Source organism: Cydia splendana, chromosome 15 (genome assembly GCF_910591565.1).
Source record: "Cydia splendana chromosome 15, ilCydSple1.2, whole genome shotgun sequence".
NCBI lineage: Eukaryota > Metazoa > Arthropoda > Insecta > Lepidoptera > Tortricidae > Cydia > Cydia splendana.
In genome coordinates this window covers 9,408,371-9,433,141 of record NC_085974.1, presented here as the reverse complement: position 1 = coordinate 9,433,141, position 24,771 = coordinate 9,408,371, and the positions used below count along the sequence as shown (strand labels likewise).

The window sequence follows — 24,771 nt, the reverse complement described above, 5'->3', positions numbered from 1 at the left end:
TATTGTAAGATATATAAATTGTAAACAGTCTGTCAGGCCCATTGGTCTCTACGTCTCAAGGTCCTATTTATTTAAAACAGGATGCAACTATCACTTAGTGAATTTGACACTCGAATCTACCTGCCTTTAATGCAATATAATTAGGACAATAACCTCTATTCAGTGCTTATTCAGTGCAATAAAACAAAAACTTAATTTAAGTAAATCTTTGAGTTGAATTTTTGAAAATTGTTGTTTAGAATAGGTATGAGAGTACCTATTTGAATAAGTTATAGTCGGTCTGATATATGCTAGATGCATTTTTTCATTAAAACTGTAGAATGAAGGCAATGGTAATATATTTAGCAACATAACCTCTCTATAGTTCGTTTTTTTTAGCATTAGAAAGAACTTGAAAGAAGGTAAGCGATCTTGACATGTCTTTTAATTGAAAAAAGCTTTTTAAAAATCAATAACTATTACTTATAAAAGCAGAAGAATATAAATGATCGTATTATATTCATAATTGTTACATATTTGCCGTAACTTATTTTTAAAATGTGTTTTTCAATTTAAAAACACGTCATGATTGTTTAAACCTTATTTCTAATGCTAAAAAAACGAACTATAGGTACCTACCTACTATAACTTAAGCACTAATATTTAACCAATGTACACATAGAGATGCGAACCAATGTAAGTATGTATTTGTACCAGTTTATTATTACTCATTTGACATGTACTAGTTGCTTTTCTGTGAAGGAAATATTTAATAAATAAGTATTGGCGATTATTGCGGACCTCTAAATTTTGGGACAACTATCCCCTATATGAGATAGTTGCCTAATCCATGTAAATTACGTTTAGGATATATGCCCCGTCGAGAAAGAGGATATTTATCCCGCAAAAACTATGATCGCACCTAGCCGTCCCATGCAATTGCACGGGTGCCGATCTCGTCGCATTATAATTGATTGTCCTAATGTAATGTTACGCATAAAATTATTATCGCATAATTTTTCACCAGCTGAAACAAAGAGTATTTTCGATAATATTTTGCATAGGTTGTGTAGAATAGGGTAGGTTAGGTTAGGTTTGTTTTATAATTTTTCAGAAATGTTATTAGTTTCAGCACAATAACAATTATGCCAAATGAGTTTTATGCGTAACATTACATTAGGACAATCAATTATTATGCGACCCAATATAGACCCCTTAATACATATTAGAGAGTTTAAACACTAGCCCTAGGGTACAAGTGGGATACATGCCCCGGGGGTATAGTTGCCTTGATTGCAATTACTCTAGTTTCGCGAATGAAATAAATGTTATTTTATTTATATATCGACAGACTCTGCAACTACAACTAAGTTGACCGTGTTGCATATCTCTGTACAATTGGGTCTATATTGGGTCGCATAATAAAATCTCGACCCCCGGGACCGGGGCATATATCCCACTTTTACCCTAGGGCTAGTGTTTAAGCTCTCTAATATGTATTAAGCTGTCTGAACAAAGCTGAAATCTATTTGAGTTATGGGATGTAGTTATGAGTCACGTCGCCAATTGGGATTAAATCCCGCACATAATTACAACGTGCATGCCAGAGCGGAATTTACACGCTAAACGTTCAATGTCATTTTGTTTGTTTTCGATTGACATTGCTCCGCAACTACAGGCTTAAGTCACTAGATTTTCCATATAAGATAAATTCTTCGTGCAAAAATAGAGTAATAATGAGTTTAAATTTATTGAAATGATGTAAGGTGTGTACGTGTTTACTGATAACGTTTCATCATGAAACATAATTAACGTTAGCAACAAAACAAATTAGGGAAATCGACAGATTTTAAGCTTGATTAATTTGTAATAATCTTATTTTGTTCTCTGTATACATTCCCATTATTCGTATGGAGGTCCAAGGGGGAGGCCTATGTTCAGCAGTGGACGTCTTATGGCTGAGATGATGATGATGATAATGATACATTCCCATTAGTGGTGGAATAGTAAATAATAATTACTTCGATGTACCAACTAACAGATCTAGTCTGACAAAATCTAAGCGACCAAAATCGCGAACAGGAGCTAGTGTCCTACAATGAAAATAAGCAGAAAATATTTATCATTGGCGGTTGTCGGATAACTATTGTGAGCAGAGGTTCAACGGTAGGTAATCAACTGCTGTGCAGGTACGTAAATCTTGTTTATTTACTGACTTTTCACACACTTGGCAGTAAAGCCGTCTTATATCTTTTAAATGAGGTGCCAACGAAGGGGAGGACTTAAACGATACTTTAAATCACTGTGTAGGGATTCCGACCTGCCAATTGTAGCACGTGGGGTTTTTGGAAACGAGCTACAATTAACATGTCGATGCAAAGTAAATATATGTAGGTGCAGTGTACGAGTATTGTAATACACTGCTTTCTAGCAGATTTTACACTTTTCGACTAAACTGGAGCGACCAGCGAAAGAGAAAAGACCAATTATGTACTTTATTCTAAAATAAATTTATTCACGCGTAAACGTTACTTGTCAGCTGAGAGTTCCATACATGTTTTAGTTTTGCATTTCATTGGTTTATTACCCTCATGTTTCTAAGTTGTTAGGGTGTAGTTATTTCATTTATTGTAATTCAATAGCATTACTGTAATACTACTAATTATTATTACAACTTGTCGAATTGCTCACGTACCTATTTTCCATAATTGTATATTAACTGTAGGTAAGTAACCCAATACATATATGTATCTAATTTTTTATCATAATTATTATAGTACCCAATCACTTTCAATTAGTAAAGGTAGGTAGGGGAGACCGAGGTGAGTTTTGACAGAGGAGAGTTGTGACATAGTCGATCTTTTGGAATCTATTAACTAAAAACTAGGTCGCAATAGCGCGCGTTTGTTAGTTCAAGTTACGAGCTAACAAACGCACACTGTTCCGAGCTCGCTAACATTTATTAGATTCCAAAAAATCGACAATGTCACAACTCTCCTCTGTCACAACTCACCTCGGTCTCCCCTACTTACGTTCGGTCTAACACGTAGGTACATACTTACATCATGTAAATGTACGAAAACCATTTATTAAAACTGGTTGATGGAAAACTGGAGTACTTACTATACGATTACATTGTAATGGCTCGTTTTTTTTTTCTAGCTACTAAGAATATTTTGTGTAATTAATACATTTCTTAAGTACTTACCTACTTTCTATTTCCAGACAGTTAACTTTGAAACAACTTGTTTACGATTTTGACAGTGTATGCGTATCTACCTATTGTGCAAGTGTGCACGTAGTGTTGATATGTAACTAGGGGCACCTGATCAACATTTGCGTTGTTATTGACAACGTTTATGCGCTATGAGTACTGTTTGTAGGTAACCTAGGCAATTAATTAAATTAAGAACGCGCATGCGTTTTTGTATTGTTTTTTGTAACTAGGCAGAAATTTACACTTCAATATGAAATTTGACGTATGCCATTTGGTGCTGTTAATAAGACTGTAAACAAACAACAGAGGGGAGTTCTATAATAATAATAAAAATATGCATTGTACAGCGGGAGAAAGTTGTAAATTCAACAAATTTACAACTTTCTGAGACAATGTCTTTCAGATCCATCTCTGAATCACAAACCTATAAATACCTTGGTATGTCACAGTCGTTGGGTATTGAGGAAGAAGGTATTAGACAGTCGGTGAAGGAGCGCTTTTTAAGTCGGCTCACAAAAGTACTTAACAGTCTTTTGTCAGGAGGCAACAAAGTGCGCGCCTTCAACGCCTGGGTAATGCCTCTACTCACATACTCCTTTGGCATACTAAGGTGGACTCAGACCGAGCTGGATGCCCTGGATCGGAGGGTCCGACAGCTGCTCACCACACACCGTATGCTGCACCCACGCTCGTCTGTTATGAGATTGTACATCCCACGGAAATGTGGAGGTCGCGGCTTTCTAAACGCCAAAAATCTCCACAACCGTGAGGTGTACAATCTCAGGAATTATTTCCTCAACAACGAGTGTGGGATGCATCGTGATGTGGTGGCAGCTGACAGGGGCCTCACGCCGCTCTCTTTGGCGAACGAGAACTGGCGCAAACCTGTAGTACTAAGCACCGAGGACCGCAAGACGGTATGGAAGGATATTAAGCAGCTACACGGGCGGTTCTACAAGGCCCTCATGGGACCCGATGTAGACCTACCCGCGTCGGTGAACTGGCTACGATTCGGGGACCTCTTCGGAGAAACCGAGGGTTTTGCCTGTGCAATTGCGGACGAAGTTATCATGACGAATAACTACCGGAGATATATCCTGAAGGACGGTACGGTCGACATTTGTCGGGCATGCCGCCGTCCCGGAGAGTCACTCAGGCATATTATCTCCGGTTGTTCTCATCTTGCTAACGGCGAGTACTTGCACAGACATAACCTCGTAGCCAGAATTATTCACCAGCAGCTTGCCCTCCTATACGGCCTTGTGGACCGCGAAGTGCCGTACTACAAGTACTCACCTGCGCCAGTTCTCGAAAATGGTCGTGCCACGCTCTATTGGGATCGATCTATCATCACTGACAGGACTATTGTAGCCAATAAGCCTGACATCGTGCTGATAGATCGATCGCAGCGCCGGACCGTGCTCGTCGACGTCACCATCCCCCATGATGAGAATCTCGTGAAGGCCGAGAAGGACAAGTCCAGCAAGTACCTAGACTTAGCTCACGAGATAACCGCCATGTGGGATGTTGACTCGACGATCATTGTTCCTATAGTCGTGTCAGCGAACGGTCTCATAGCGAAGAGTCTCGACCAACACCTAGAGAGACTCTCGCTGGGTGGTTGGATCAAGGGTCAGATACAGAAGGCGGTAATTTTGGACATGGCGCGTATAGTACGTCGATTCCTCACTCTGCGGCCCTGACCACCGGCAGCTTGGACCCTGCCCCGCTGCCGGCGGCACCCTAGGTTAGGTTTTTTATAATGTGTTTATATGTATTTTTTATTGTTTTGTAAGTGTTTTTATATTTTACTTTTATATTCATATTATAAATAACCTAACTTAAGACGAAAAATAAATAAAGAGAATAAAAATATATTATTTTAGACCTGCCACAAAAAGTGTCCGGGTTGAAGTAAAATAGGTACCATACTACTCTCATATTTCTGATCTAAACATGTTCGGGTTCGGTTAAATGGATTTTACATATTTTACATACATACTGTACAATATTATATGTATACAATATTATATATATGTAAGCCTTGACTTCAAATAAGTCTTCATTAGGTACTAATACCATCCAACTAAGTTTTGTTAGCTGTCAAAGAAATAATCTAATTATGTATATCAATAACTTGCTCTGCACTAAAGTTCACTAGTCAATATTGTGCACTAAAGTTGACATTCATTGACCTATCGATAAGCCGCCGTGGCAACGGCTGGCGTCAGGCTAACTTTAATACATGACATTCACTGTCAATGTCGTAGAGAATGTTTTGGTAGATAAAAATTTGGTATGCAAAACAATTTCACTGTACCTATAAACATGTTTACCTTAATGTTGCTAGTAATGAGACTAGAGATATGCGTGTTTGCTTGCCAACTGACAATAAGTACTAGAATATTTTATCTACTTGGGTAACGGGGGGCGTATTTAAAAATATTGTAATTGTTTCAATACAGTCTAGCTTTATTATTTTTTTTTTACTGTTTATTTCAGTAAAAAGTCACATTATATAATATTAAGCTTAACTACTAATCTTAACATTAAAATATTTTTTGAGTTAAGGAGTCTTATTTTAAATATATATACTTACATTATTAATTTTTTTAGGTACATAATAGGTCATAAAATTAAGTGATTTCGGTAGATTGCCCCCTCATTTTAATTAGGTATTTTTTAATAATATTTCTTGCTTGTCTACTCGTCCGTCCTTCTATAAGTTTTAGTAATTTAAATGTGTACTTACTTTCACTTTTCTGTACTTCTGTTTGGGTTTGACATGGTAATTACTTGTCTTTGGAATGGCTGCATTATATGCTCTTTAAGCTTAAGAGACTGCGGACGGCGCCGACTAATCTAGTTTTTTAGAGGGACAGTCAAATATAAAATACCTTAAATACTTACCGTAAATCTTACCTCTTTATTTATACTAATAATTGCTTTGTGATCTGTAGACTTCACCACCATCGCCATTTAAAAATAAATGTCAAAAATAGAGTCGAGTAACAAATTCCATATTGTTTTAACTATTTATTCCGATTCCATATTATCTATTCCGAATCTGCTTACAAAATTGAGAAAAGAGAAATATGACCTTTATAATATAAGAAAACTGCCGGGCCTTACGGGCCTACGAAAACATTTTTAGCCAAGCTGAAACGAAGTCACCTCGCTGCGCTTCGCACTCGCTCGGTCGGTTTGTGTTGTTTCATCAATCACCAAGTTCCTACGGCAACTTTAGGATCGCATCAGATCATCGATGTCATTATACTACTTATTGCATTGTTGTCGCTATTTCATGGGATCATGGGTATACTAGAACAGAATATAACAGATCTGGTTCTATAGGTAATTAAGTGTTCCGGATTTAACCCACACATAAGTAAAATTGCACACCATTTTATTAGGCAGGGGCAGGTGTCCAGTTAGTTTCCCATAGCCCAGTATTTAGTCCATCGCTTTTACCCAATAGCCTCCTTAATTTGAGATTACATCAACCTCAATAGTTTTTACACCCTGGCGGGTGCTACCTCTGCGAGCGTCTCATGACACGGGCAAGAGCAGCATCCGCTCGGTGGAGGTACCCATTAATATCAAAGTATCAAAAGGGCATCTACGTGTTGGTTTTGGCTCCACGCACGCCACCCAAATGCCCGGAACACCATTGTTCCTTGATAGTTAATAACGTACAAAATCATACTAATGTAAAAATTAATAGGTGGCGTACAAGCGCCATCTAGTGACGAGTAGTCTAAGTATAACTGGAGTTAGCAAGAAAAGATAGAAGGAAGCTCGGTAAACGCTTTAGTTTCTTGTTACACTGTGCGCTAGATGGCGTAGTATTACAAAAATAAATATGAAATTAACAAATATTATAATAATGTTGATTTCATGTAGATTGTTAAAAGACTGTTGTTATGTACCTATTAGTAGAGACCAAAAAATATTTCAATACGTACGTTCCCCGCGTGCTTCATCAGTATAGGTCATGTTTTTTTACTATTTTGCCATTTGATTCGGTCAAATTGTTTTTTTTTGAAAAACAAATTATAGCCAGCATTTGATGAATGTAGTATGATACCTTTGGGTATGGTGCTTTACGCACACTAGTGTTCCATGCCCTCCCCTGACGCAACCCCCCCTTTTCGCATGAAATATGTCCCGGTTGACAGTATTTTTAATTTTTTGGGGAAAGTATACAATATAGGAAAAAAGTGTCAATGAAAGAAATAATCCCAATTAAATTCTTAACAAAAAAGGTTAATTCATTTTTTTGATATGACGCACCATATTCAAGTTATGGCTAGATGAACTTCGACAAAATTTAACCGTTGAAAAACTTGTTGCATATAATGCAAGCTTATTTTCCGTATAAGATTTCTTTCAGTACTATCACGTACTATGTTATATTGAACTTCAACAAGTTAATACATGAATATGGTGAGCTCGGAGTAATTAACAATGGAGCCGCCATGTCTAAAATTTTCGGTACAAAATAGTCTGCCGTTTTTTGCGGGGGAGGGGCACATCAAATGTATAGGTACGTCATGTCAGATAAACGTCAGTCCATACATATGGTTGACATGTCGTTGACCATTGGCCGCCTTTTTTCGACAGAGGGGAACGCCTGTTAATGGCGGCTCCATTGTTAATTACTCCGAGATGGTGAGTCTTACCAAAAAGTTGCATGTAACCTTTTTTTGTTAAAAAAATATTAAGGATTATTTCGTCCCTTGACACTTTATTCCTAACTCTAATACTTTTCTCAAAAATTAAAAAAAAACCGTCATCCGGGACATATTTCATGTTAAAAGGGGGGATTGCGTCAGCGGGAGGGCATGGGACACTAGTGTGCGTAAAGCACCATACCCAAAGGTATCATACTACATTCATTGAATGCTGGCTATAATTTGTTTGTCTTCCCCATACATTAGAACACAACTTGACCGAATCAATTTTAGATTTACGCGTGTAAAATCTCTCATATAGGTACCGCTATTTGTGACTTCTAAATGTGGGTAGATTATTGAATTTCAATCGCTCGATTTCGTCACTCGAAAATCGGTGGAAAACGGCGAAATGCTAATTTTTGAAATACGTTGCTTGTTGTACATTGAAATCGCTCGAATAGAAGAAATTGGGAATCTAGTGATAAGACCACTCGTTTGCAATTCTATTAGTAGAAATTAAATGCCTGGCAGTGGAGATATTATTTAACTAAATACACGAAATCCAACGGTCGAAATTATAATCTGATAACTTTTCGGAGTTTTCGAAAGCTTTACGCGTTTGTTTGTTTTGCGAACACTTTATTTTTGGTACCTAAGTTATCTTTTACCCGCCCAAGCTAAGACATATGTATTTATTTATTATACTCGTACAGGCCAAGTTCTATTTCTGTTAGGAACCAATCAAAGTATCTAATGATCTCTGAAAGGGTGCTAAGAATGGGACTAGAATGTCGGCAGTCAACAAATCTGGTAATATGTAAGGGCAACACATAATCCCATTGTTGATACAACAACAGAACCGTAGTAAAATGAGAAAATATAGACTACTCTTTTTCATAGTTTAATATGCAAAATGCCATTTATTGTAACACAAGAGTACTATGACATTCTGCAGTCAGCTGCAGATATACTTGCCTAATGCATAGACTGTTTGTATGCAGGGGGTCATACGCAGGAGTGGGTTTAGTGGGTAGGGCCAAATTCTCCCCCTCTTGCCAGGAGAGGGGAAAGGATCGGCGAGTCCCACATACCGTGCGTAAACGCATTCCCACTCCGTCAAAAAAAAGGGGGATCAACTATCACTGCAGCTGACTGTACATGTATGCACGAGTACCTACACGTACACGTTTATGCAGTTCAAATATTATCGATTCTACATAAACCAAACTTGTATAGGTTGTAGGTAGGTCTTAGGTAGGGTTGTGTTTAAAAAATACATTACGTTATCGACATGTGAGGTGAGTCAATAAAATACATAGCTATTGTTCTTAATATATGTTCTCTTGACAACTTAGAATATTAAAAAGTAAGCAAACAAAGAATACTTTGTTGCTTATCTCGAGAAAAATATTATTATCTAGCGGTATAAAAGGGGGTGGAACAGTAAGAGAAAGCACAGTTGAGTTCCCTCTGGGTCGGCTGTACGATGAAGGCGACCGTACTATTGGTACTCGGCCTGGCCGCTATGGCCATGGCTAGAGAGATAACAGATGACCATAACACGGGTAAGCACTTCAAAGTTTTAATTCCATTAAGTTATCTGTTTGTCTGGATAATTGTGTAATTGGTTTGACTTGAAATCCGCCCCGTTACTAATATATGACTGTGCGTAATAGAGCTGGTACAGATGGACTGCACCGCGGCAGCAAATTTTATAGGAACTGCACACTGACTGCAAGCTAATTGCATGGCTTCCATACAAATTATCCACGTGATAAAATAAGTGTCTCTTTTTAACACGAACAATTGAAAGAGCCAGACGCTGCCTATATCACACTGTCATGTAAACAATTACCTAGGACCATCATATCAGTAGTACCTGTACAAGCCCTGCGCACTGCGCAGCTAATCCTTGTTTATCTTTACTTTTCTCTTAACTTAACTAATATTTGTATCAATATTCTATTCCCCTTTACACTTATGGGCTTAGTTTGAAATAGCGGTAGTAACTCGTCGAGAAAGGATCTCCCACTAAATAAATGTTGCTCACAACTACGTTTGCGAGTGTGCGTTCCGTTCAGTTACTTTTTATTTCATGACGTAATCCTTATGTACATAAACATAAAACGTAATACTAAGTTTACGCATAAAGCATTGTTTAATTATTTAATCACCGTTTTTCACAGTTAAATTTGACGTCAAAGAAAGACAGAAGTTGATTCTGAAGCTACTGAATCATGTTACGGAACCCTGCATGTACAAGGAAATCGTTGATATAGCCAAAAACTTCAAGATTGAGGACTGCGTAGATCTCTACACCGTAAGTAAAACACATGTTAGACAACCGACTTGAAGTTACTTACGCTAAAACTAGCTCAATAAATAATTTAATTTAATATTATTTTCAGAAAACCGATGTACACAAACGTTTTGTGAAGACGCTTAAGTTTGGCGTGCTTCCACGTGGTGAAGTTTTTACGCTCCACATCGACCGTCAGCTTGACGAGGTAGTAACCATGTTCCACATGCTCTACTACGCCAAGGACTTTGAGACCTTCATCAAGACCGCCTGTTGGATGCGTTGTTACATGAACGAGGGCATGTTTGTCTACGCACTTACTGTTGCTTGTAGACACCGTGAGGACTGCAGGGGCATCATTCTGCCTCCTCCCTACGAAATCTATCCGTACTACTTTGTGCGTGGCGATGTTATTCAAAAGGCTTACATGTTGAAGATGAAGAGGGGATTGCTCGACCACAAACTATGCGACTTCTATGGCATTAAGAAGACTGACAAGGACGTTTACATAATCGATGAAAACGTATACGACAAACGTGTGTACCTTAATGATGAAGACAGGTTGAGATACTTCACTGAAGACATTGATCTGAACACCTACTACTACTACTTCCACATCGACCATCCATTCTGGATGAAGGACGCTATTTTTGACAAATATAAGACCAGGCGTTGCGAACTGACTCTGTATATTTACCAACAAATCTTAGCCAGGTACTATCTTGAGAGATTATCAAATGGACTGGGAGAAATCAAAACTCTGTCCTGGCACAAGCCCATCAGGAAGGGCTACTGGCCTTGGCTGAAACTGCATAACGGTGTACAAATCCCCAACAGGATGAACAACTATGTCATTGTCCGCGACGATAACGTTGATGTTGTTACTCTAGCTCAGACTTACGAGAGGATCATAAGGGAAGCTATTGTCAAGGGATATTGTGAAGTAAGTTGGATTTCATACAGTAATTTTGTAATTATAATTTTTAGTCATTATATCCTAATAATTCCTTGTCTTCTCAACAGATCAACGGCAAGAGGTTTGAGTTGAAGAAGACTGAGGATATCGAAACTCTAGGAAAACTTATTTACGGTAAAATTGACAAGGACATAATTACCGACGTTACCGATAAGGACCGTGTTGAAGCTTATCGTTACCTGCTTATCGTTATGAAGGCCTGCCTTGGACTTAACGTTTTTAAATCAGACAAGTAAGTTGCAAAAAATTACCGTTCTTTCTTATAGCACCAAACGCCAAACGCTTGTAATGTGTTGTTCTTTTGAGTTGTTGTACTTGCTATAGTGGTAAGAGACTATAATACCAGCTTTAGCTAACATAAAGTTATTAAATCTTCAACAGTTCTCAGTTTGTCTTATTAATAGGTACATTTATTCTACTTTACATTTTTTTGAATAACCTGCGAGATGATGGCGACTCTTTGGATGATCGATTAACTTAAATAAAATTTGAATTTGAATTATTGATAAAAAGATCTCGTTCAATCGACACAAAAATGACTAATTGAAAGTTAAATATTTTTTGATATTTGTGGCACGTCACCATGTGTACATTTATATATGCTGGAAGTTATAAAAGTTCTAAATAACGGTTTTTTACACAGATACTTCGTTGTGCCCTCAATTTTGGATCAGTACCATACTGCTCTGCGTGACCCTGTCTTCTACAAGCTCCAGAAGCGTCTGGTAGACTTGGTTGTTTTGTTCAAGAGACGTCTGCCGTGTTACACTAAGGATGATCTTCTGTTCCCCGGTGTTAAAATCGACAACATTGTAGTAGACAAACTCGTTACCTATTTCGATGACTACCTTATGGACATGACTAACGCCGTAACTTTGACCGATGAAGAAATGAAGAAGACTAAATCCGACATGGTCTTCATGGTTCGCAAACGCCGTATGAATCACCAACCTTTCAAAGTAACTATCGATGTCTTGTCTGACAAGACAGTCGACTGTGTTGTGAGAATCTTCTTGGGACCCAAGGAAGACCACTTACACCGACTGATTGACATCAACAGAAACCGTCTTAACTTTGTTGAGCTTGACTCTTTCTTATACAAACTGAACAATGGCAAGAACACTATTGTCAGAGATTCCAAGGAGATGCACAACCTGGTGCGCGATCGTATTATGACCCGTGACTTATGGAAGAAGATCGATGGTATTACTGACATGCGTGATTTGTTAGTGAAGGACCTGAGGAATTACGTGACTGGATTCCCGACTAGGCTGTTATTGCCCAGGGGTCATGTGGGAGGCATGAAGATGATGCTGTATTGTATTGTCACTCCGTTGAGACTGGTCGACAATATGGATCTGACACTCTTGGACACGAACCGCAAAGACCTTGTTATGGACTTTAGGTCAACTGTCCTTCTCGACAAAATGCCGCTTGGTTTCCCCTTCGATCGTCATATTGATGTAACTAAGTTCTTTACGCCGAACATGAAGTTTGTTGATGTCATGATCTTCCACAAGAGGCAGGATTGCGACATGAAGACTCGCTGGAACAGATGGGTTCTGAAGCACTACGACATGGGACACATGACCTCCATCGACGACGACAAGGTGTTTGTCGATGTCGACCTCAACACTCACATCGACCGTGATGTCAATCTTCTGAACGTTGATTTCTGAATAATATAATAATTAACTTCTCGTGTATGATGAATGAAATGAAATAATGTTCTTTTCTAGCAATTGAAAAAACTAAAAAAATATATTTTAATATTTTTTTTATGATATCTTGTTTTCTTGAATCTACCTACTTTTGTTAATAGGCCATCTTATGATTTAATAGCTTTTAATTCGCACAAAATACAGTGCATATTAAAGTATAACGTACAGGGTATTTGGTTGATAGGTGCAAAGCCTTGGTAGCTGAAGTAAAGTAGGTATTTTACTAAAATTTTACCCATATACCTAATTATGACATAGCTATAGAAGGAGATTGTACAATGAGAGAAAGCAAATACGAAATACAAAAAAATCGCCTTATATTATTATGAAAAAGAGCTCTCCAAACTGCAGGATCGATTTCTATAAAACATAGCTACCTAAAAACCACCGCAAGTATAGTTTACTAGCATCAACGTATAAAAAACCGCATCGAAATCGGCCCATCCTTTGGAGAGCCACCATGCCACAGACAGACAGACAGACATTATAGAAAGTATTTTATATACTTTGCTTATGTTAGAAAAAAGGCGATAAATTTAAAAAATGTAGATGCGAACGATCGCTTTCCCATACAAATTTTGAATTTCGTCTCAGTCATTAAAGTGCATCATGTAGGTATGTTTACTTGTATCTTGTATGAGTAGAACATAGAGATGCCACGAATATTCGGCAACTATTCGGTATTCGGCCTATTCGGCCACTTTGCCGAATATTCGGTATTCCGACCGAATACCGAATATATGTAGCACCTACCAAAAATGAAAAAATACTCAAAAAATATCCTAAAACTAGGTATACTTAATATTTAAAATGTATTCTTGGAAAGTAGTTAAATACGAAGGCACGTTTATGAGTATTGTTGATTACAAAATATTTTTACTTTTATCATGGGTCTGATTTGTACGACTCTAACTAAATTCATTAATTCTGTTGAACATAAAAAATATATCTTAGGAAACGTTGTGCTTTGTTGGCGAACAGTTTTCATAATAATTGTGACTCAAAATGTTCGCTTGTCATGCCGAATATTCGGTCGCCGAATATTCGGTATTCGGGCGAGAGAGGGGCCGAATATTCGGTATCCGGTATTCGGTCAAATTCACTATTCGGGGCATCTCTAGTAGAACAGAAGGTTCTCTAAGCACGAGGATAATAGTCGTATATCAGGAGGCTATGATTCATGTGTGCGCCGCCCACTTCGTGCGGTTTATTAACCTTCATTGCTCCATTTATTTTATTTTCTTTGTTTTTATCTCCCACCGTTTTACCAAAAATTTTGCATGAAGAGATACGAGTTATTCCTTTTACAAAATGGCGGTCGGGAGTTGCGAGGTTTTCTATTTTGCTTATTAAACGTAAACGGTTTCTTTTTGGTACCTATTTAAGAGTTTTGCCGTTAGATGCGTTCAGAATAGTACTATGAAAAAGTGTCAAAACATGATTTAAAAAAAAAACGCCATCGCAACCTGTAGTGAAAGGAGTGGCGGGGTGGAGATACGAGGTATTCCTTTTACAAAATGGCGGTCGGGAGTTGCGAGGTTTTCTATTTTGCTTTTTAAACATAAACGGTTTATTTTTGGTATTTAAGAGTGTTGCCGTTAGATGCATTCAGAATAGTACTATCTAAAAGTGTCAAAACATGATTTAAAAAAAAATGGAGTTACGAGGTATGCGAATTAGGCCGACGATTTATTTCAGTTTATAATCTAACCACACCGTACATCCTCCTGCTGAGAATTAATTGATTGGGATTTTACTGTAAAGAATTTGTGTACATTTTGTATAAATAGTAAAGTGTAGAACAATGTGTCTTTCATCATCAACCTACGAGCACGATGTGTAAAATAAATTTCACTGAATACTCAAATATTTTAGATCACTCGGAATTTTAAAGGTCTTCTCAACTTAGTAGGTACAGCAATGAGGTAAGTACCCCACATATTAAACAGGAAATACGGGTGGTAGACAACGCCTTCTAAAAGATAGCCGAAAACATAACTTATCTCAGAACATCAGGAATTATACTGCTGCAAAGGGAATTGTCTTGTTTTAGAGCCACATTTAACGACTAGTCAAAACATAAACTGGCCTGGCAACAGATAACTGCCCTTTATTTTCCTGTTCTTCGAAGAGCCAATACTAAACACGCATTCGTAAAACTAAGTTATTGACCGAGCGTTAGCGAAGATCTCCGTTTCAGCTTGGGCAAAAATGCTTTCGTATGTCCGGATATTCTCCTCTACAGGTCGCAATTCTCAACCGATTCTCACGAAAATTTGGGAGTAGGTTCGATGATTAAATATATTTTTTGTCGATTCAGTTTTTGACCATTTTTCAAAAATAAATAAATAAATATTAGGGGACATCACAGATCAACCTAGCCCCAAACTAAGCAAAGCTTGTACTATGGGTGCTAGGCGACGATATACATACTTATATATGTCGGAGAATGGCTGAAATGTGCCATCTATCGCCTTCAAGAGGCGTTTTCTCACGCAACCTTTGACAAATAGAGCAAACTAGGGTGTTACGTACACCTGAGTGGCGTTCGACGCAGTTCCGCCAAGGCGTCATAGAGTGCGCTGTCAAAACAATTGAAGTCGAGAACAATTGAAGATATGCTGTCAATCAATCTTGAGATGAGAACGAACGGGAGAAGATGACGTCTGTGGCCTTCTGTGGCGGTTCTTGGGTCTAATCCACTGGTTTGCTTAAGATAAGAAACGTATCGCGTGCTGTGATTTGTAATGAGTCTTGTGCAGTAAAGATTGTGAGTTGAACATCGTATTTCATTCAGGGCCCTCGACATCCACAATTGAAGGATCTGATGTGCTGCCGATTGAATGACATATAGATAAATACATACTTACAATATACACCTCTTATAACTCCTGTTACCCCTTATAATTCCGTTAAATTGCTGCTACAACGCTCTTAAGTAGCTATGTGAACTTAAGGCTGCCTAATTTGTGCCCATTTAAGAGTTATAAAAGCTGAAAAGACGCTTATTCAGCTCTTATGCAGCTTTTATAATCCAGCTTCAAGCGTATTCGTACTTCATTATGCGGCTGCTATACAGCTAATCTGTGCTACTTGGGAACCCACTTAACGGCGCATGCGGTGCGGTGTACGGGGGTTTGAGCGGGAGGTGTTGAGAATCAGTGCATGATTCAAACTTTACCGGTCGCCGTGGTAAGACCTAGGATTTACCATATCGGTGTTGGTAAAAGTCCGAAGTAAACTAGTAAGATTTAACATTTCGGGCTTTTACCGATCAGCATCGGTAAAACCTAGGTTTTGCCGTACTTCGGGCTTTTACAGTAACATATACATAGAAAACACCCATGACTCAGGAACAAATATTTGTTCATCACACAAATAAATGCCCTTACTGGGATTCGAACCCAGGACCATCGGTTTCGCAGGCAGGGTCACTATCCACTAGGCCAAACCGGTCGTCACCTTTAAAGCCAATAATGTATTTCGTGTGGATTGACCACGTGTTTTATCTCATTTATCTGAGATCCAAAACTTACGGATATATTATTTTTTCAAAGAACAAAATTAGCAAGTTTTTCTGTTTGTGAATCCGAATTCGATTAACTTCCCGATTCCCTTACTGCTTGCGGATATTGTCGATGGTAGGTACTTACGTTTGAGCCTCGCTGTTGCGATGTAAAATCGTTTCGCAGCGATTCCGTCCGTCATGTACTCATGTCCCGGGCTAATTTCAAGCAAATGACTACCCGTCCCCTCCCCACCCATGATGGAGGCTCGTTCACACCGTGCTAGTACCGGTCGGTGGTAATGATTGATTATATATTATGTTAAACATATGTAATTGAACTTTAAAAAAAAGTACCTAAATATTGTTATTGATCGAGCGTTAGACGTAATAAAAAGCTCATGTGTATGTACTACTCGTATGTAGTTAGTGAATAGTAGAATGTGCTTAGTGTTTATATTTGTTTTATGTTACCTACTATACTAGTGGATTAGCCGTCATGTACTGTACTGTTTGAATTTTCAATAAGGTTTCGCAACATCTTGAACCATTAGCTTTTAGATAAATTTCGTTCAAAGACTGCTAAAGAGGCAACAAATGTACCTATCTAAGGAATATAGGTAAACCGCTAAGAAATATCGATTCTTTACTTTCTAAAGCTCATATGTTGATAACTGTTCCATTGAAATAGTAACCTTTAAATATATTGAATAAGGTCTATTATCATAACAACTCTTCAAAGTTACATGAGTTTTGGAAAGCCAGTGAGAGAATATGGGTAATGCGCTCTCGACAGCACTGTGGGTCCCTTGGGTTCTCGATGAGATGGAAGGACTAAGTAAACTGTACTGTTACCACTTTGCAGATTGAACTTTATACTGGGTGTCCCATAAGTGACACGTCACAGTGACACTGGAGGTAGACCAGGCCAAGAGGACCCAAACCTTGACCGTTTTTAACATTGTTAGTGCCAGTGTGCACTCGGAAAGGTCACAAAGTTATTTTTTTATGTGTACGGGATCATGAATAGTTATTTCAGATAACAGAATATGTATTTTATCGATAAAGAATGTAAAATGCAAAAAAATACTGGTTTAATCTTGAAGTAAATTCACAGCGATACATTAATTTCGACTTTGACCACCTACCGTGAAAAAAAAATACTAGAAAAGTAATGAGCAAATAACGTCAAAATATTGAGCATGTTATGCAGATTCAAAAATGGTATGACATCCTTCTTCATCATCATCCTTCGAAAGCCTCATAAAAAATAAGTTAAAACTAGGAAATCTGCAATCCGTTGCTACTTATTAAAAATAACGATTTGTGTTAAGATATCTAATTCTGGGTACAGTAATAAAAAAACGCCTATTCAGTATTTGCTGAATGCCTAAAAGAATGAGATGGAAAATGGTTATCTCCCTTTTTAAGGATATCATTGAATTGATAACGGTTCAAAGAAAATAAAATACTGCAGGTTGAAGTTTAACCAATTTTATTTTACAATAGGTGCTCGAATTGTTTTACCCCGGCTCGTATGCACGCTTGGCACCGTCTTATAAAACATCAAGTTAATTTCCTTAAATAAATGTCTGATATGTTTCGTGCTGCCTCGAACATGCCGCCGTAGTTGCTCTTGGGACGTTATTGGCTACCTATTCTGTTATCTTAGTTAACTATTCATGATGCCGTAAAAAAAATGAACTTCGAGACCTTTCCGAGTACACACTGGCACTAACAATGTTAAAAACGGTCAAAATTTCATGAAAAACCTTAATTTGGCAATAACTCGAAAACCGTGCCACTTTTACTGGGGTCATGTTAAGTTGGTTTAGGTCCTCTTGGCCTGGCCTGCCTCCAGTGTCACTGTGACGTGTCACTTATGGGACACCCTGTATATTTTCAAGTTAGACTAATAAGCATCTTAATTTGAATTTTGTATTGATATGGAAGTCATAATTTATTTCTAGGTTAAATATTTCACCTTGGTTTACATTAACATACCTTTTTTTCACGTTAAGACGAAAGTCCCCGCGCGATTTCACCTTTTTATAAAATAATAATGAAAACGTAGTCTTCATTTTGACACAATTTGTTATATATTATATCAACGACAACCACGTTTGATTGTAGGTATTAGAATTTAGATTTATTATAAGAATTAGGAGCATTTAAAGATTTTGTATGAAACCTGTTTTACACTCCTAATTTTTAATTTTTAATTTTCACTGTGTTTACGGTTAGGGACCAGTAATTTATTTCTAATCATTGCCAGCGTTGTAGTAAAATAAAATTGCCTAGTAAAAGGCCTTCTTTCGAATTCATGTTGTCCATACAAATACGAACAAAATTATTAATTAAATCAATAGCTCTTAGGCTCCTAGATAGAATCCGTTCGCTTTTATCTACTAATAGTCCAATTACAATAGGTTCAGAAACCCTTTGACTAATGGTTTTGGCCCGGAGAAATTTATCGAACCATTACAACATGAAACGTGTGGCTCTCACTTAATTACCGAGTGAGTACCGTAAAATGGGGTGAGTAGGGATTGCGTGGAGAGTTGGGTTATGAATGGGGAGAGAAGGGATGCCGGGGGGTAAAGATGGTTTTTAAAGGCTACTGCTACCTAAATATTGTATTCGTAATACAAATGGAGCTATTAGACCGGGAGATAGTGACACATTTTACTGGGTCATTTGGACCAGTATGGCGGTTCGTCAGGGGTCTAAGCATGTAATGAAGGAAAGAAAAATGATGGTCATAGCGCTGGTACCGGCGGCCCAATCGCGTGGGCGTTAGTCGAACGTGTCGGATAAAATACGAGTGTCGAACGATTTGTTCCACAAAAATCCTCGTATTTTCCGATAGTCCATAAAAAAGAAGTAGGCGGTAGCGTAATGCCATACTTCTCCGGTGTGACTTACAGCCCGCCACACTGAGGCGAACACATTAATTAAAAAATAATAATTCCACCATTTGTGCCAAGCTAATTTTTGCACAGGTGATCATCGTCGAGCAGCCATTCATGGACATCACCATGCCATACTCTTCGGACGGTTCCAAATGGCCGCCATACCGCCGCAAGGGAGTTAATTTTTTTTTTTGTTAAACGATTTGTACCAGTATTGCATTTAAATTTTTGGAAAGTATTTGATAAAATGTGACCGTTATTATAATTGCCATACTTATAGTAGGGGGATAAAGTGCTGCCATACTTGAAAAACTTATTTAATCGACACGTTTCAAAAATACGACTATGTATACGTAAAATAATTTTTTACAGCATGGCATCATCATATTCTGTTTGTTTGGATACAATTGTACCTAAAAAAATATATTTCAGATTATAACTACGGGGCGGACGACTGTGAGACTTAAGCCAAGACTTAAAACAAATAACAATTTTTTGACGATTTGTACCAGTATGGCATTTGGATTTTTGGAAATTATATGATGCAATGTGACCATTATTATATTTGCCATACTTCTAATAGGGGGAAAAAGGGGCACCATGCTTGAAAAAAAAAAAATATTGTACACATTTGCCACCTCCTACAGGTATGGCATTATGAGATTTCCATTTATGATCACACAGAAAGTCTTGGAAAAAAATTACAAGATGGTACAAATCGTTTAGCAATAAAAAAAATTAACTCCTTTGCGGCGGTATGGCGGCCATTTGGAACCATCCGAAAAGTATGGCATGATGTCCATGAATGGCTGCTCGACGATGATCACCTGTGCAAAAATTAGCTTGGCACAAATGATTGAATTGTTTTTTTTTAATTAATGTGTTCGCCTCAGTATGGCGGGCTGTAAGTCACACCGGAGAAGTATGGCATTACGCTACCGTCTACTTCTTTTTTATGGACTATCGAATAATACGAGGATTTTTGTGGAACAAATAGTTCGACACTCGTATTTTATCCGACACGTTCGACTAACGCCCACGCGATTGGGCCGCCGGTACCAGCGCTATGACCATCATTTTTATTTCGTTCTTTACGTACTTAGACCCCTGACGAACCGCCATACTGGTACAAATAACCCAGTAAAATGTGTCACTATCTCCCGGTCTATATAGTGATATACATAAAAAAAAAACGGTCCAACAATGTTCCAAAATCACCTTTGTATGAAATCCCATCTCACCCCAACTACGAGGTACTACGGGGTGAGGAGGGATTTTGTGTCTATCGGTAATAAAGTTATGAAATGGAACTACCCAAAAAAAAATACAAACATCCGGAACATTTATTATATATATATGTAAAAATAAAATGTTATCGAGGTATGAATGTCAGTTTTATCCCTACTCACCCCATTTTACGGTACGGCCTTAATCTGGGTACGTTGCCGTGTCGATAGCTTTTGATGAGGTGATCTTAATTAAATTAACTGGAAGGCATCAAATACATTATTGAGTTATATTTAGGGTGTAATCGCATTTAGGGATGACCTTTGTATAAGTAATTCAAACTCAAACTTTCTTAGTTGCATAGTTCGAGCTGAAATGAAATGGGTTATACCCATCTGTTACTATTAACTCGTTACTTACCAGCTGGAATTTGTTCCGCATGTTACCACTGGGAGTAAAAGTCTCCAGTAGTTACAACAACATCCTTTTAAATGTTCAATACCAATAAAAAGTAATAGAAAACTGTTACTAGTTAAGTAGTCAGGTGAATATCATTCAACGAAACTAAACACTTTTCTTCGTTACTTATTTTTACTTAAAATCATCTAATATGCATGGTAGGACTAAATAACTACCGTGTGTCTGAGACTAAAGAGCCATTTTACTCAATACAATGTATTAAATACATAGTGGGGTGAATATCTTAACGATTTTTTTTTGCGGCGGAGCTGATAATGACAGTGTGGACTAATTGTTTCACAATGGTATTTTTTTTTCTGAAAACCTTGCACAAATTATTATCTTAACCACTCACTTGCTTTTGGTAACTGTAGCTACCAGCTGTCACCCTTATTTTATTATAATAATAGAGGTCACTGAAAAATATCAAGCATGTGAGTGGCTGCCAAATCGCAAAATGTTATAAAAGTTATTGTTATTTATTAAAAAAAATTTTTTCGCCGCAATTATAATTTTGGTGTAGTGTCCTGAATCCGTTTTTCTTGAATGATTTCTATAGTAGAACCATAACATCCATTGATTTAACTAAAACTTTTACTCGTTATTAGTCTACGTATATTATAAGAAAATAAAAGTGAAGATTATAGTACATGAATTGATACTCTAAACAAAGCATTACTAGTTGTCCTGGTAAAATAGTAAATTTTGGTGGTAAATATTGAAAATGAATTTTATGGTCGAACGAAACGCAACAAGGCTAACAAACGTGGAGTAACCTGGCCGCGTAGCCAAGATGCCAATCGCTTACGATCCGTAGCGATCGAAACGCAACTGTCACTGTCGCACTAATATGGAAGAGTGATAGAGAGACATAATGCTTTTCGTTGTCGAAGCGATAGCGATTGTAACCTTGGCTAGGCCGGCTGTTAATTCAGGTCTGCTCCGGCACTGAGCGATGATGCACGTGTCGTATGACGCTAGATCTGTCCAGCAAACGCTTAAGTATCTAATTTTGGTGTATTAAAATACTTTTTAATGCAATTTTGGTGGTGTATCTAACTAATGACCGAAAAGTAGCTGTTTTTGTGTGAACTGTATTTAAAGCATGTTTATAGTTTCTTTTTTAAAATATATACTTGAAACTGCAGTGAGTGATACGGTTTACTTTTAAATATACTTTTATGCAATGGTTCTAATTTTGGTGCATCCATTTTGGTGGTTTTGGTGGTAATTTGAAAACCACCAAAATTGCTTCATGCCACCAAAATTAATACTTATGAGCCATAACTAAGTAGTTTTGTATTTGCTGTCATATATTTATATTTTGTATTCACAGCATTAATGACTAAGTGCATTGATTACCAGTAAAAAATAAATACTTTACAATAAATCAAAATTTCACTTTTTGTAATTGCACTGACTTTAACCTACATTATTTGATCGTGTAATGTTTTCATCTACCCTCAACTGGCTTAAGGAGCCATTTGAGGGTAGATTTCGTTTACTTTTATTGAAATACCTAAAGATACAGACTATAATAGGGATGGTGGCCAGTAAATCTAATTGTGGTGGCAACCAAATTATTAAAATCAAAATATCTCGAAAACTTCTATGTATAATGAAAGGCCATTACTACACAATATCGATTGTGACTAATTACGTATTATCGATACATAATTTAGACATAAACTTCAAAAATAAAAAATCCCACCAAAATTAGGTAAAGTTTGGACCTGTTGAAATTCACCCAGTGCCAGTTTCCCGCTTTGATAATACTGATTATCATGACATGACGCGAGAAAAAAGTAATTGTATCACTTAGCATTTTTACACGGGGACACGACGAACTCTTGTTAGGTACCTTTCAAAATTGAATGCATATTGCTCCTAGAAAAGTATATTTCTTTTACTCCATCTAACTTTACAGTTTCAACTAACTTGGGTATAGGGTATTGGATATGTATCATGAGTAAAAAACCGATGACTGTTTTTTTTATGTAAATCAATATATAAATCCCTACCATTATATAAAACATACATACACACAAAAAACCCTCGTTTCGATGGTTCAATATTCTCCAGAGGATAAAAACGGACCAAAAGGCTGACAAAAAGGTTCATATGAAAGATTGACCTGATTAATGAGAAGAGCGCAAATTTGAAAAGGTCTCTGACAATAAAACGGATTTAAATTAATTTTTGTGTCACTTTCTTTGGGCATTCGTGAAGAGAGGCATGTTCTTATAAAAAAATCTGAGTAATATTAAGACTATGTAGAATGTGTGACATGTACAATTATTCATAATTTTATCAATAAAATATCTCAATCTCTCTCAAGACAAGTCGTATAGATCTAATCGCCTTTCATTACAATCCGAAACAAGCTATTCTGCATAAGGTAGGTACACTGGCGTTCAAAAGTGCATGGAGATGTTTCAACCGTAATTAAGGCATTACGGTCGACATATATGCATGCACTTTGAACGCCACTGTACATCTACCAATTCGTCCACCGATCTGATAAAGCACATTAAAATAAGCCGAAATCACTACCTATTAATGAAATATTTCAACTTTCAACCAATTGGTGCAAAACTTGCTATGTTTGTAGATATGTATCTACATACATATTTAAACGACCGATCGTAAGATCAGGCAGATCGTAACAGGAATATTACGGTAATGTTTTGACGGTAGTCACATTAAACCAATAGATTAGGTAGGATATGTTCGTTAGGTTGCTTTAGATGCCCGAAGGGCAAATGATCCAGAAATAGGAGCCCCGCGTCCGTCAGGGAACGAGATAAAGATTTTCACTGCCTGATCTTACGATCGAACGCCGACATGTATAATTAATATTATACAGTTACCTGCCCATTCTCCCAAGTCATAGATAAATCTCATTTTTCTCAATCTGACCTTTATTACTGAGATACTAAATTAATTTTCAACGAAATGACTAGCATAATAATTACAGAAGGTATTATCATAATTATTATTTGTTTTATTTTATCACGAGTACAGTCGACGTCAAAAATATGTTTACACTTTTGCACCTTACTGCTACCCTACTGTCGACTGTACAAGAAGAAGATGCCTTTATTAAATGAAATGTTGGTTATTATTGCATGGCTTATGTGTGTGTTTTATTTTTAAATAATTATACAATTCGAACCTATGAAATTAGAAACAAAAGTTTCTTAAAGCAAGTATAGCGAACCTGAAATTTCCCTTAAGGCTTAATTTATTTTAATTTTATTGCAATTGAAATGTTATGAGTTCAATTCGTAATATCTTCCTGACCATCCTTCTAAGACTATATTTATAAAATATGGTTATACCTATACCTACATATCATAAGTATTATATTATAACTGATGATTTGTTTAACGTATTTGACACCATAACTCATATAAAAACGAATGTCGGTATCCAATCATGTCAAACGGCAAAGCATATTTATTTTATCAAACAATCTTCCTTGATATTACTACTTTTGAGACTGCCAATTTTCCTTTTTCGCCACATTCGGCACCATTTTCCACTTTTCCTAATAATATACGAATCTTATTGCTTACTTTTGGTGTAAAATATAAAGGTTTCATCATTGGCGAAGACGAACACAGTGACGATACTAATACGAAAACCGGCAACCTACGTGGAAAATTTCTGTGTATGCCTCCATCACATAAGTCTGTACAAAGGGAATGTCCAAGAGGCGCTGGCTGGACGATGCGAGCAATTATATGCGTGCTAATAATGTTCTTACATAAAATGGAGAAAATCGGAAAGCGTACATC

General features: G+C 37.2%; 1 protein-coding gene across 1 annotated transcript; it reads left to right on the top strand.

The window, feature by feature from the left end:
- Window positions 1-9,325: 9,325 nt before the first annotated feature.
- LOC134797525 (basic juvenile hormone-suppressible protein 2-like) lies at window positions 9,326-12,861 on the top strand. Its single transcript, XM_063769796.1, has 5 exons — window positions 9,326-9,437; window positions 10,059-10,192; window positions 10,281-11,114; window positions 11,195-11,379; window positions 11,791-12,861. Exons 1-5 carry the CDS (start codon window positions 9,359-9,361, stop codon window positions 12,824-12,826), a joined length of 2,268 nt encoding a protein of 755 aa, XP_063625866.1. The 5' UTR covers window positions 9,326-9,358; the 3' UTR covers window positions 12,827-12,861.
- The last annotated feature ends 11,910 nt before the right edge of the window (window positions 12,862-24,771 follow it).

Excerpts from the sequence above, each read along its gene's own strand:
- LOC134797525 (XM_063769796.1), top strand. The coding sequence starts at position 9,359 with ATGAAGGCGACCGTACTATTGGTACTCGGCCTGGCCGCTATGGCCATG. Across the intron at positions 9,438-10,058 it reads AACAGATGACCATAACACGG|TTAAATTTGACGTCAAAGAA; the intron begins GTAAGCACTTCA and ends CGTTTTTCACAG. Across the intron at positions 11,115-11,194 it reads TTGTCAAGGGATATTGTGAA|ATCAACGGCAAGAGGTTTGA; the intron begins GTAAGTTGGATT and ends TCTTCTCAACAG.